Source organism: Eschrichtius robustus, chromosome 15 (assembly GCF_028021215.1).
Source record: "Eschrichtius robustus isolate mEscRob2 chromosome 15, mEscRob2.pri, whole genome shotgun sequence".
NCBI lineage: Eukaryota > Metazoa > Chordata > Mammalia > Artiodactyla > Eschrichtiidae > Eschrichtius > Eschrichtius robustus.
Window position 1 is genome coordinate 63,575,945 of NC_090838.1, and position 14,684 is coordinate 63,590,628.

The window sequence follows — 14,684 nt, forward strand, 5'->3', positions numbered from 1 at the left end:
TCAGTACATTATATATCTAAGCATGTTGATTGCCATCAATATAATGTCTCATCTTTTTATTTAAACAAATAAATGTAAATCAAATGAATTCATTATTTAACAAAAAATTTTATATAAATAATGAAAAACTGCAAGTAGAGGAAACATGGCAAAGAGAAAAACAGAAATAATTAAGTTAGAAAATAGAATTGTTAAATTCAAGGCAAAATATGTACATTCCTAGTAGATCCAGTCAAGAAAAAAAAAAACCTTAATGAAATAGACTTAATACAAACCTATCAAAGCTTATAGAGTTGGATTAGAACTAGGAAGAAATCAAGAATGTTATAATAGTACCAGCTATCAAAAAGGTTTCTGGATCTAATGGATTCACTGGTGAAATCTTTTATATTTTTAAGGAAAATCAAATTTCCTTGTATTAAAAAAATATAGAACAAGGTTAGAAAACAAAAGAAGCATTCTACAATACTGATTAATCTTATGAGTGAAAATGTTAAAGAGTGTGCTAGCAAATATGATTAAGGTCTAATCTACCACTACCAAGTAAGAAATGTGAAGTTGTTGTAATATGAAGAAATTTATTGCTGTATTTTATCAGATGTAATTGGGGAAAAAAAGATGCTATAATGTAGTTTGATCAAATTTAGTACTCATTCCTAATCAAATTAATTTAAAATGAAAATAAAAGAATACTTTAATAGCATGATAGGATGAATATTCTTAACTATTAAGTAATACCAAATTTAAAAAGAAAATGTGTTTAAAAACTGCTTACCATTAGTATTTAATTCAACTTTATTTCAACATTGCTACCTAGTGTGGTCTGTGGATTGGTGCCAGGACATGAATTGCTTGTTACTGTCAAGAGATAAGTACAAGAATTAAGAAGAAGTGTTTAGAAACTTTTATAGCAATTTGATGTTCTTTAGAACTAGAAATCAGATACTTAGACTTGTGTTTTGTATTTTGGGCTTATATATCTTTTCAATTTCATTTTCCTAGTTATTTTTACTAGTTTTTAAAATTAGTTTATTATTTTTCTTTACTTGTTACCTGTTAATTTTTATTAGTATTTTAATAAAATGTCAGTCTGTAATGAATTGGAAGTAGGAAAAACTGATCCTTCCTATAGATACTTTGAGAAACATTTTTCTGAATCATGCCACTAATATAAGAGTAAATATTTGAAAGAGACAAATGAACCACCCACTAAGCATGAACCATATGATGTTTTGCACCGAGAAGTCCGCTAGAAACTAGTATAGCAAGTAAGAATTCAGTGAAGTGGTCACATGTAGAGAATATCGTAGTTTTAGGTTTGGAAGTTTTTTTTCAGTTTTATTATTATCAAATTGTAAGATTTCATCATGAAGAACCAAATTTATTGTTTTAATGATGAGAAGTAACTATTAAAGAATAGCAGAAATGCCAGTGATTCAACACGTTAAAAGATGGGTAATAATGGGAAAAGATAAAAATGTTATTAATATTGTGAAAAACACAGAAAGAACAGCTTTACTTTTTACAAATTTTGATGGGAATGTTGTGAAATAAGAAGCTGTATGCTACGTGAATGGACGTTTTAATCTAAATGTTAATATGTATGGTAACTCAGTTAATGATTTAGCATATTTTCCTTCAAAATTATTGTTTTAGAGAACAGAATCTTGGCATTATCTTCCTCAAGAAATGGACTCTTCCCACACCTTGGATACAACCCAGACCAGGTTTAATGTGAGAGAGAAAGGGACTGAAGTGACAGACTTCCCCTCTCTGGAGGAAGGTATATTGATCCAATCAGAAAATCAAGTAAAGGAGTCGAACAGAGATCTCTTATGTTCTCCATTGCTAGGTAATGCCTCTTTATTTTTAACTCGTAGTAATACCTCACATTTGTAAAATACTTGTGGGAGACTGCAAATCTTGCATCTAAATCCTTTCTTGAGTTGAGGAGCTCTGTAGAACTGTACTCAAAGGTATTAGCTTATTTCTGGTTTTCCACACTGGCCAGCTGGTCTAGTTATATTTAAATGTGCAGTTGCTCCTCATTTTATCTCCCTCTGTTGCTCTCAGAAGGCAAAAAGGTGGTAACTTCCTCTAGTGGGTATGCCTCCTTAGTCCTGAATTTGTGGAGTTTTTCTTGGGGTAAACCATATATTATCCTTTGACTACTCTCAGCAGTGAAGGCTCCATGATGTATAAAAAAACAAAAAACAAATGTTCATGCTTAAGCTCATTAGATTCTTAAAATTAGTTAAGACATATATTATTATCCTAAGTTTTCAGACCCAAACATTGAGATAAAGAGGTTAAATGACTTGTCTGAGGTAGAGCTTCCTGCTTTCCTCTGTTTAATATGGAACTGATTTATTAGCTCTTTACAAAAGATGAACTTTAAGTACTTTTCAAATCATCAAGGTAGGAGGTAGAATTGTATTATCACTACTTTGGATTGTTGCACATATATAAGAATGCTTAGCCAATATGGTAATTTCAGTTTTTTCATGCCTAAATCATAATTCAGACAAATATTCTTTGGTTTTTCCTTCCATTTTCTTCAGATTTTTATTTTCAAAAATTGAAGAAAATGCAACAACCACATATTTTACAATTAACTTTTGTCAAGGGAGTGGGATTCAACCATGGAGCTGTCTTATCAGAGTTTTGTAGAGGAGCAAGAATTAGGAGTTAATTCAACAAGTTCCTTTCAAATACAAGCAAATACTATCGAAGTAAAAATACTAGGGCCAATATATTCAGTGATGTAGATCATCAAAGTCAATTTTAGTTTTATATTTTAAGAAAGATGTTAACATTAGAGTTCCCTTGTGGGAGGAGATTACTATGATAGTAGATGAAAGGGAAGACTTGGCTATGATTAGGTATTTGAAGGGCTGTCATGCTAAAGAGGAAGCAACGTATTTTTCATTTATTCATTTACTTAACAAATATCTAAGTGCCTATTGTGTGTTGGATGCTAGGGATATATAGATGAAAGCTACTTCCTCTTTTGGGAAGACAATACAGTAAAAGGAAAATAATAGTAACATGGGATGAGTTGGATAGTGGTCTAGAGCAGGAGTCTGCAAACTACTAGCCATAGGCTAAGGCCTGATTTTGTGAGCTAGAAAAGGTTTTAGCATTTTTAAAGGATTGTAAAAACAAAAGAAGTATATGGGATAGAGATACCATGTGTGATCAACAAAGCCTAAAATATTTACTAGCTGACCTTTTATAGAAAATGTTTGCTAATTCCTAGTGTAGAGGTTAAAATGAGACTACGTAGCTTATAGGGAGGCTGTTTTCAACTTGATACAAGAAAGAACTTTCTAATAGAGCCATTTAATAATGGAAAGGCTATATAACAAAAAAAAAGTGAGCATTATGTCATAGCAAAATGTCAAGCAAAGTTCTCTAATAGAATAGTTTCAGCATTGGGTTGGAGAATCATCGTGCTACATGGCTTCTAAAGTATTTTCTAATGTAAAGTTTTATAACTCCAGCTTCTCATTTACCATAGATAAAGTAGAACATTTTAATCATTAGATCAGATCCCAGAATCCGATGGCCAGAGGAAATTTCATCATTGCTTTTTTGTTATGCTTGAATCCAGTCATTGTAGTGTGTATCTCACCAATGGCAAATGTCATGATGATGACTGGTGCCAGAACAGTTAGGTATCTCAAAAAAGAGTGATCCAGGCCATCAGCAGTTGCCCAAATGTGAGGAAATGTGGGGTCTTTGTTAAAAAATCTTCATGATTCTTAGAGGGGTAAAGATTTCTGTTATGAAGGTTTAAGACTGAGTCTGTAGCCAAAGAGGAACCATACCGATTAGTCCTTGGGGGTAAAGGTTATCGTTATCTTTCAGTTTCTCATTTTTAATTAATCCATTCAGTAAATAAATAATTGTATTTTGAGTGCCTACTAAGTGTAGCTGGTACTTTGCTAGGCATTGAGGGTACAGCTGTGAATAATGCAGACACGGAGTTGATAATCTAGGTGGGAAGCAGACAGACCAAAGATTAAAACAAGAGTGTGACAGTTATGATAGGGAAGGTATGCAGTATTTATTATAGATTTATTATATATATATATATATATATATATTTTATTATATATATATTTATTTATTATTATTTATTATAGATTATAGATTATAGATTTCTTGAAATCAAGAAAGTATACTGTAGCAACAGTATTACCTTCATATTGAAAGAACAATTCAGTTTTAGCAAAACATCACCAATCTAGTTAAATTAATATGAAATAGAATGCTGTTGGTTTTATAGTTTTGTTTCTATTAAAATTTAATTTTTTGTTTTATAGTTATAGAAATACTATAAGGAATAAGGAGTTTATACCTAGTTGTACATATTTAAGGACATTATAATAAACCTTACTTAAGGTGGCATTCAGGAATTCAGAAGAATTTTTTTTCCTTTAAATTAGCAGTTCTCAAACTTTTTGTTCACAGGATTTCCTTGACACACTTTAAAATTACTGAGAGCTTTTGTTGATGTGGATTATTGATATTTTCCCATATTAGAAATTATTAAAACTGAGAAATTTAAAAAATATTTATCAACTCATTAAAAAGTAACAACTCCATTGCATGTTAACATAAATTATCTAGTTTTTTAGAAAAATAACTATTTTCCAAACCAAAAATATTTAGAAGACTAGTGTTGTTTTACTTAAAAAAGAAAAAACTGTAATGTCTGACTTAATAGAAGACAGGTGGGTTCTGATAATCTGCTTCTGCATTCAGGATGTTGCTTTATCATAGGTAATGTAGCTTCTGGAAAATTCCAGTGTATCCTTATGAGGGAATGAGAGTGAATAAGGCAAATGATATGTTAATATTACTTTGACTATAATTTTGACCCCAGGCATCTTCTGAGAGTGTCTTAGGGATGCCTGGGAGCCTGTGGACCACACATTGATGTAAGGTAGGAAGAAACACTCATAATGGTTAGGAGCACTTGCTAAAAAGTAGAGTGTTTAGGTTCAGATTGCACTCTGGCACTTAAGCTATTTGAATGTGGACAAATTACTTAGTATTCTTTAAGATTTATGATCATGTTTCCTCATCTATAAGATGGGTATAAAAATACCTATACTTCAAGGTTGTTATGAGGATTAAATAAAATAGTGTATGTTAAGTGCCTGGATCTTGTCAGGCTATTAATAAATGGTATTTGCTGCTGCTGCTGTTATATTATCATACTAATGCTTGTAGAAACTTCCAGATGGCAGCATATTTAGGTTCTTTAAAATATTATATAAGCTAAACAATTAATTTTCAGCATTCCCAACATCTTTATATTTGAAACTTTGCAGTCATACAAGACAATTTCGCTTCTCCTGATTTGCCTTTGCTGACATGTTTGACAAAAGATCAAGAGTTTGGGCCTGATTCCTTGTTTCACCAAAGTGAACTAGATTTTGCACCTCTGAGGTAGGATGATTTATTTTTCTGTTTGCATGTAACCTTTCTACTCTTTCTTTTCTTCTAAGTTGTTACTAATATTAATGACTTCAGGTGAGACTTTGGGTTGGGAGCTAGATATTCTCAGTACACACTGAAGATAACAAGGCCCTAAATTAAGGCATGATACATGTTAATTTGGCATAGTAATATGTGTAAAAATGAGCCAGGGGACTTCAGTTTCTTTAAAAATAATTTCTAATGTATTCTAGTATATTAGGCATATTTTAATTTAGAAGGCACACTAATTTTCTTCCTTATAAATCTCCCCTTTTGCTGCCCATCAGCCCACACCCATTCTGTAAAAAGCATTCATTTCATGGTCACTAGCTTGTTTGGCACTGTCATTTTTGTCAGCCAATATTGAATGAACCTAGCTATCTCTCCTTCGTAGGAGGTGCGAATATGAGCTAACACGATTTTTCTAATAGACACATCGAAATTAACAGTTACTCCAAATTAATGCCCTTTAGTCATAATGAGAGACAAGTTGAATTCTCCAAAGCATATTTGGAATTATCCAAGAATATGTTTTCTTCTTTTAGAAATAAAAAAGACGCCTTAAATTAAAAGTATAAATGTTAACAGAGTAAAAACCTCTGCCCTGTGCTATGTATTACTTTAAAATTACTTTTATGAAAAGTGTTCTATATGCAATAGTCAACCAATGATTAGGTTACTCTTTTGTTTGGGGAGTAGCTCACTTAATTGGTTTTCAAGAGCATAATAAATGAGTAGTAGAAGAATTAATGCAGGTTAAATGAATATTAAATTATGGTAGGTGATAAATTACAGATTTTAAATAGTAAAGTTTGAAATTTTCATTTAAAGAATCACTTTTTGGGGCAATATTGTTTTGAGGGAAGCCTGAGAAAATATCAGGGTCATAGGATGGTAGTTTACCTTCTGTTTTAAAAAAATTTGCTTTGTTCAATCATTAGCCACCCTAAAGGAATTTGAAATTAGGACTTTGTTTTTCAGTATACTTTCAAATAACCTCGATTTCAGTGACATATCAGTTTTGTATTTTTTCATGTTAGTATTTTAAAAAATAAATGTTTTTAATGTGTTATTTATTTATTTTTAACTGTATATTTTCAGGGGAATTCCTGGTAAGTCTGAAGACACTGAATGGTTTTCTCGACCGTCGGAAGTTAGTGAAGCTTTATTCCAGGCAGCCTCAGAGGTAGCTTCAAACTTAGTTAACAGTTGCTTTAGTGTATCTCAGCACCCACTTATAGGTAGTACAGCTATTGAGTCTCAGCGCTCTTTATTAACTCTTGAACAAGGGACTGAAGAAGAGACTGTTTCACCTGACACACTTGAGGATCTGAAAACCCCCAAAGACTCTGATAGTTATGATGCTCTTTATTCATATATGTCATGGAAGACACAAGAAGTTATACAGGAGCCAGAAACCAATTTAGCTGATAAAGATCAAGTTTCTTCTTCAACTGCATCTGATACAAGTGATGAATACGTAACTCCTAAAGGAAGTGACAGTTTTGATGCTTCTTGTTCATATGTGCAATATGGGAAACAGGAAGCTTTACAACAGTTAGAAAAATATTTAACCAGTAAGGACCGTGATTCTTATTCAGATTCATCTGACACAATTGATAAAAATAAAATTCCTAAGGAAAGTGACAATTTTAGTGCCCCTTTTTCAGATATGCCATGGAGCAAACAGGGAGCTTCACACCATCCAGAAATATGTCTAATCAGTAAGGACTGTGTTTCTTTTCCACGTGAAGTTGCTCCTCGTTTTTATAGTAAAATGCCACATTGTTTTTTGCATTGTTTGTTGGAAAGAGGAGGAAGAGAGGTTCCCTTGACAGCTGATAGTCATTATTTTGAGAGTGTTTATTTAAGGGCTCCTGCTGAGAATGAGATGAAACAAAAGATGGATTCTTTGGAGGGTTATAAAAGAAATGAAGAAGATCTGGGGAAAGAATTATCTCAATGTTTTGAACTAAAGGAGAATAGAAATACTTTAGGATTTTCAGAGGTGCATCCCAGATCTTCAGAAATACAATATATTGAGAATGTTGTAGTTACTGATAATTCTGTAGAAGTGCCAGAAGCACATATACTCTCCAGGGGGCATGTTACCTCTAAGATGGAGGTTTCTGGTGGTCCTCTTCACACTATTAAATCCAACTCAGATGAGACATCAGAACAGCTGTGTTTTCAAGAAGAAAGAAACCAAAAGCCACCTTCTGCTTTTGGTGGGAAAAATGTTGATGCTACTGAAAATGTAGCCTTTCAGGCAGTTATTGCCTCTATTGAACCTTCTGAGAAAGAGAGTACAGTAAATGAAATCCAAACTGACATCAATAAATCTTTAACAAATGACAGCCAAGAAAGTGAACCAAAAAATCCAGATCTTTCCTTATTAAATTATTATGAAAACTTTTTCTTTGATAAACTTAATCATCCACCCTATCAATCTACTCCTGGGGTGTTTGAATCAGCAGCTTCAAAACCATTGTTGTATAAAAAAGATGATAGTGATAGCTCCCTGTACTGGCATCCTAATTTAAAATCACTCCCCAGTGCTCCTCAGGAAATATTCATTAAGCCACTTTCTCTTAGTCCAGAGCTTAAGTCGTCATCTTCTTTAAGTGAAAAATCTCTCAGACAGGCTATTGGTCTTGGCAAAACACAGTCGGCTTTATTTCAGTATGATACAGACAATGAACCGTTTCTTCCCATTGGGAAGATAGTCTGTTTCTGCTCTTGACCTTGCAGAGAAGTTAGGATCTTCAAACATTATTTATCCAATGAAAATATGGACTTCAGATCCTTTGGTTTTACAAGATTTAAAGCAGCACACCTTTGAAGAAGTTGCAGATTCCTCAAACTGTATTTTGGGTAAGAATGGAAACTCTAGTAACGTCATTGAAGGTCCATCTGCAGCTGTAGGAAGCAGCTTTTCAGCAAACTTGGTGGCATGTGATGCAGTCACAAGGTGCTTTGCCAGTGATCAGTGATGCATCATTAATTGCAGTTGGCCAAGAGACATTGCTGAAAGCTGATACAGACCAAGGTGAAATTCCTCGGCCTGTGGGAGCCAAGTCCAGTTTTACTGTCTATACAATTATGCAAAATGACTCCTATTTTGTAGAGGGCCTGCAGGGGAAGGCTGAATCTGACATCTATACTCTGGATGATGATACTGAATGCTGTAGCCTAGATGAAAATGCTGTTGTATGCAGGAAAAGAGTTGTTGAACTACAAAGAGAGGTGAGACAATAAAATGATTGTTGGGGAGAGACATGGTCTTTTCCAGTATTGTTTCAGGAAATGGTATTGTTATTTGTTTTTACTTTTACTCTTTACTGTTTCCCAGATACGTGACCAAGGTGACTTGACTGGTGAGTGCATTAAGCTAGCAGGTTTAGAAAATTTGCTTGATGATCTAGAGATTTGTGACAGCTCCCTGCACTGGCAATCTACTGTACAGCTGCCATCTAAGGAAGAGAGCAGTTTTGAAGAGCCTGTAAGTTTTTCTGTTTGACATTTCTTATGTGGTAGGGAAAGAAATATTTTATTTGAAAAATGAGGATGAAAGTAAAGGGCCGTTTATATCCTCTAATACCAAATTGTGATGTCTAATCTGGTTTTCATCTGATATCCAGGAATATGCTGCATTAATTTGTTAGAGGTTGGCATAAAAGAAATATTTGTGCTTCGTAGACCATGAGACTTAGTGACTTCTGTGGTGTTTTGGAAAAGGCCATCCTTTGGAGCTTGCAGGCCTTTTTCATCTTGAGGCATCTTAACTCTTCCAAATTGTGCCAGCAAGAACCTTTGGGATGGTGTTAAGATTAGACTCATTCATGGAGATATTCAGTTGTGCTTTTTTCCCCCTCTGGCCTTCAATGTACGGGCCTTGGTATATAGGCCCTGACATATTCAAGTATTTGTTTAGAAACCCCTGAAAGATTTTAACTTCAGAGGTATCTTGAAGTCAAAATTTTCTTTTACATACAAGGCTTCATTTACCTGGATCCTTGGATCTTTTGGCTTTAATGTTTCTCTGGTCCCATTGCCCATCTGGTTTTGTCTGATACTGTCAGCTCCAATCTGGATCCCACTTCCTGATAATATATTCTTACATTCTGTTAGTCATTAAAGACAGTTAGGTCATATATGTGGTATACTTAATGTTACCTTCCTTTTCCTATTTTCCCATGTATAAGATTAGTATGTCATTGGAAAGCTGCTAGTTTGAGTTGCAATTATATTTTAAAATATTTATTTATTTATTTATTTATTTCGCTACACTGGGTCTTAGTTGCGGCATGCGGTATCTAATTCCCTGACCAGGGATCAAACCCTGGCCCCCTGTGTTGAGAGCGCAGAGTTTCAACCACTGGACCACCAGGGAAGTCCCTGCAATTATATTTTGACCTTTAGGTTCAGGTAGTTGAAAAGAGAAACTGAACAAAGATTTTGTGATGAACTTTTCCTTTTATTTACAATTTATTGAATTTATTTAAAAATTTTAATATAGAGAACTGTTAGGTTAGTTTTATTTTCTTCAACATTCTAGACATTGTTTAATTCTAATTTTCAATTTAATAACGATGGGGATGAAAATGATAGCTTACACGCTGTGCTCAAATAATATGCTAAGAGATTTACTTACATGCCTCAATTCATTTAGGCCTTTGGTCATTCCTATCAGGGAGGATTGTTGGGGATTATTATCATCCCCATTTTACAATTGATATTTAGAGGGTTAAGGAACTTGCAAGTAGGGGAACTAGTATTTGAAACTAACCTTGTCAATATACTTAACCACTATACCATAAACTGTTCTTCAGTGAAACCAAAGCCAAGATTTTGCATCATTTTGGCAAGAGTGAAGGTCAAAGTTAGTTTTAATAAGAATGAGAAACAAAATATCAATTTTAAACTTAGTTTCTTTTTTCCTTTTTCTTCCAGTTTTATTGAGATATAATTGACATACAACACAGTATAAGTTTAAGGGATACAGCGTAATGACTTGACTCACATCCATCATGAAATGATGACCACAATAAAGTTAGTGAACATCCATCGTCTCATATGGATACAAAATTACAGAAATAGAAAAAAATTTTTTTCCTGATGATGAAAACTCTTAGGATTTACTTTTAACAACTTTCATATATAACATACAGCAGTGTTAATTATATTTAAACTGAGAGTTTCTGTTTTTTTTGATAGTGCTACTTTTGTAATTTATGTCAACTTTTCATGTAGATAAAATATATTTAAAGACATGAAGATGTATTTTCAGTTAACAGTGATGTGCTGAGATTAACTCTTACACAATTTCAATTTTTTTTTTTGGGGGGGGTTATTTATTTATTTATTTATTTATGGCTGTGTTGGGTCTTCGTTTCTGTGCGAGGGCTTTCTCTAGTTGCGGCAAGTGGGGGCCACTCTTCATCGTGGTGCGCGGGCCTCTCATTATTGCGGCCTCTCTTGTTGCGGAGCACAGGCTCCAGACGCGCAGGCTCAGTAGTTGTGGCTCACGGGCCTAGTTGCTCCGCGGCATGTGGGATCTTCCCAGACCAGGGCTCGAACCCGTGTCCCCTGCATTGGCAGGCAGACTCTCAACCACTGCGCCACCAGGGAAGCACCAATTTCAAATTTTATTTGCCCTTAGCTGTAGGTTTTTAGTCCAGGGAGGATGCTGTTCTCTATATTGTCTTTCACTCTTAGTTCTCTTCTGTGGTCTGGGAGTTACGTAATGCTAACATGAGGGAAACAATGAGCCAGACATGGTGATAATTTTCCTGCATGGCCCAGCTTGCTCTCAGGGGGTTTGCCTACTCTTTGGTTTCTTCCTTATTCTCATCTGTGTCTCAAAAGAGGCATTCATACTTGTTTGCCTCACTTTGATACGTATCCGTCATTCTCTAAATGATTATTTGAGGATCCCCTTATGTATGATGTAGGTTGGGGCTATGAAGAGACTGTGGAGAATTGGAGTCAAAACCCTGTTCAGTTACTTTGTTAGCCTTGTGCCTTGGGCAAATGAGTTTCGAGGATCACTCTCCTTCCTTGTCTACATAAAGAATAGGAACAATAATAATCAACCTCAAATGTTGTTATGTTAAATGGGGTGTAAGGTATGTAGCACTTACATGGTTAGTGCCTGGCTGTTAGTTCCCTTTACTGAAACTAGACCATTAGACTCTTACCAGGGCTTTCCTACTCTAATTCGTTATTCTGTTTCTTCTCTCTCCTTGTTTCTGGCAGCAGCATATTACATTCTTTTAGCCTCTATAATAAAATACTGTTTTAGTATCCCTTATTTTGGCCACGTAACTCTTAAATATTATTTAAGGTTGCCTCCTTAGATTTCTTTCGTGTTTTTGTTGGTCCCCCCTCCATCCCAAAGAATTTGTTTCCTCTCAAGGTTTAAATGCTTTTCTCTGTGTGGATGGTTATCATCTCTATTTTAAGACCCTAGTATTATTTCTCCTAGGTAGACCCATATTCTATCTTGCATGAAATTTTCCTGTGAATCGTCCCAACATCTCATTCACCTTGCTTAGATCAGAATGACTCATTTTTTTCCTAAAATCAGAGTGACTTACAGATTTTCTCAGTTCTTATAGAGGTGTTAGCATTTCTTGGTTTCTTCATTGTCTTTGATTCTGTCTTCATTATTGATAAAAACTAGGAGATAAACCAATCTTGATTTTGTTTTCCCTCCTGACTCCTTTAATTTTTAGTGATAAACATCTGTTGATCTCTTAAACAAATACGTCTCATCTTTTTCATTCTGCATTTTCTTTTTTATTAACTGCTCTAATAATCTACATATTTCGAAGCTTTGAAATGTTATCGAAGTCAAGATTGGAATAGAAAATTTTTTCCCTACGTTTGGAAGCTTTAGGGGAAAACTTCTATTAAACACAGTGCATGCATGAGCACACACAAGTACTTATCTATCATGTATGTGATATATACAGTTGACTGGGAACAATGTGGGATTTAGGGGCACTGACCCTCTGCGAAGTTGAAAATCCACAGTTGGCCCCCTGTATCCCCAATTCCACCATATTCATGGTTCTTCCACATCCACAGATTCAACCAATCTTGGATCATGTGTAGTACTGTAGTATTTACTATTGAAAAAAAAAATCCATGTATAAGTGAACCAGTGCAGTTCAAACCCATGCTATTAATGAGCTGCATGTCTCCTTAGGCAGTAGGATAATTGAAAACTAAGAACTTCATGCTATGTTTAGAGCAAGGTTCCTCTGCATTATTGCTTTGGGATTGGATAATTCTTTGTTGTGGGGGGCTGTTCTGTGTATTTTAGGATGTTTATCAACATCCCTGGCCTCTACTTACTAGATGTCAGTAACATTACCCCCACTAAAGTTATGACAGCGAAAAATGTCTCCAGGTATTGCCACATGTTCCTTGGTGGGGGGAGGTGGGGGAGTGCAAAATCTTCCCCATTTGAGAACCATGGGTCTAGAGAAACTATATGGGCAGAAGAAGTAGAATTATTTATTTCCACATTCTGCCAGCTTCTTAAGAATGTTTGTTACTACACACTGAAAAACCCTTCATAAAAGAGGATAGAAAAATTCATGCTTATGTACATTTTTAGACTCCCTCCTGAGAGGGCAGCACTGGAATAACTTTTTAGGAAAATAAAAGTGGTATGTTGTTTTTATATGAGAGTATACTGTGAATTTGGTGAAAAGTTGTGTAATGTTTATGTACCAACATCAGTACTAATAGTTTCTAATTTCTTTTTTCTTTTTTTTTTTAAAGATTTCTTTTTTGATATGGACCATTTTTAAAGTCTGTTGAATTTGTTACAATATTGCTTCTGTTTTATGTTTTGTGTTTTTCTGGCTATGAGGCATGTGGGATCTTAGCTCCCCAACCAGGGATCGAACCCACACCCCCTGCATTGGAAGGCAAAGTCTTAACCACTGGACTGCCAGGGAAGTCCCCTCTGATTTCCTTTTTAACAAGGACTTGCTGGAATGTCATGAAACTTCAGGAACTTCTTTTTCAGCATTTAACCTTTACTTCATCAGTTTATATTTCCCACTACTTTTGTTTCAAAAAATTTGAGAACTTATGTTTTTTGGTAACTGATCACAGATGCAGTTCTTTGATGCGTTTATTTTTCTTCTAAACATTTGTGGATTTCTTGAAAATATTTCTGTTCTCTCTTCCCTCCTTGCCTCTTTCCTTTCCCTAACATATCTCTCCTTCTTAAAAAAAAATGTCCTTGAGCTTGTCAAGAATATTACCATAGTTCAGATCATACTATTGTTAAGTAGCAAACTTCTGAGTAATAGAACACTTCTAGGTCTCCTATCTGTAATATTCTATACAGGTAGACTTCCAAACCCTCAAATAATTTGTAGAGCCTTCCTGGAATTAACCAAACAAGATATGACCTATATATGAATTCAGGAGGGTTGAGAATATGATCTTAAGGAACTGGTATAACTGCTTAGCATTCATTTTCATAAAAATGAGGTTATTTTTTAGTAGATGAAGTCTAAAATTAATCTTATTTTCTTCGTTTTTTATCTCTCTTCATAGGTATATCCTTCTAATACGGACATTAATCAGTCTTTTTCATCTGTATTGCCTCCATTTGTTCCTCATGAGCCAACTAGAGAGTTGGAGTATCACTCTTCAGATCTCAGAATGTTGAGGGTATCTCCTGACACTGTGCCAGGGACTCTCAAACATTCAACAGGTACGTAGAGAAGGAGATTTTTTTTTTTAAATTAATTTATTTATTTATGGCTGTGTTGGGTCTTCGTTTCTGTGCGAGGGCTTTCTCTAGTTGCAGCAAATGGGGGCCACTCTTCATCGCGGTGCGCGGGACTCTCACTATCACGGCCTCTCTTGTTGCGGAGCACAGGCTCCAGACGCGCAGGCTCAGTAGTTGTGGCTCACAGGCCCAGTTGCTCCGCGGCATGTGGGATCTTCCCAGACCAGGGCTCGAACCCGAGCCCCCTGCGTTATTAGCAGGCGGATTCTCAACCACTGCACCACCAGGGAAGCCCGAGAAGGAGATATTAAGTGTCCTTATGACCAGCTTGTTAAAAATATCTTGCTGTGCCTAATTTTTTACTTTTGAACTCCTGCAATAATGTTAACTTTGGATTAGGTGTATTTATAAATCCTCAGATCTTTTATTAGAT

At 34.9% G+C, this 14,684-nt stretch overlaps 1 protein-coding gene across 9 annotated transcripts in view; it reads left to right on the forward strand.

Moving 5' to 3' along the window:
* Positions 1–14,684, forward strand: part of ALMS1 (ALMS1 centrosome and basal body associated protein) — a 265,152-nt gene that overhangs the window by 25,545 nt on the left and 224,923 nt on the right. For 8 of the 9 annotated variants that reach the window (XR_011076641.1, XR_011076640.1, XM_068564767.1 and 5 more), the window contains exons 1-3: positions 8,343–8,736; positions 8,843–8,992; positions 14,074–14,233. Coding sequence is in view for 7 of the 9 variants with exons in the window: in XM_068564767.1 (XP_068420868.1) it covers positions 8,449–8,736; positions 8,843–8,992; positions 14,074–14,233 (598 nt within the window). In the remaining 2 variants the exon portion in view is untranslated. Of the gene's footprint in view, positions 1–1,656; positions 1,853–5,342; positions 5,461–6,591; positions 7,068–8,342; positions 8,737–8,842; positions 8,993–14,073; positions 14,234–14,684 lie in introns of those variants that run through there. The other variant, XM_068564773.1, reaches the window with a different exon arrangement.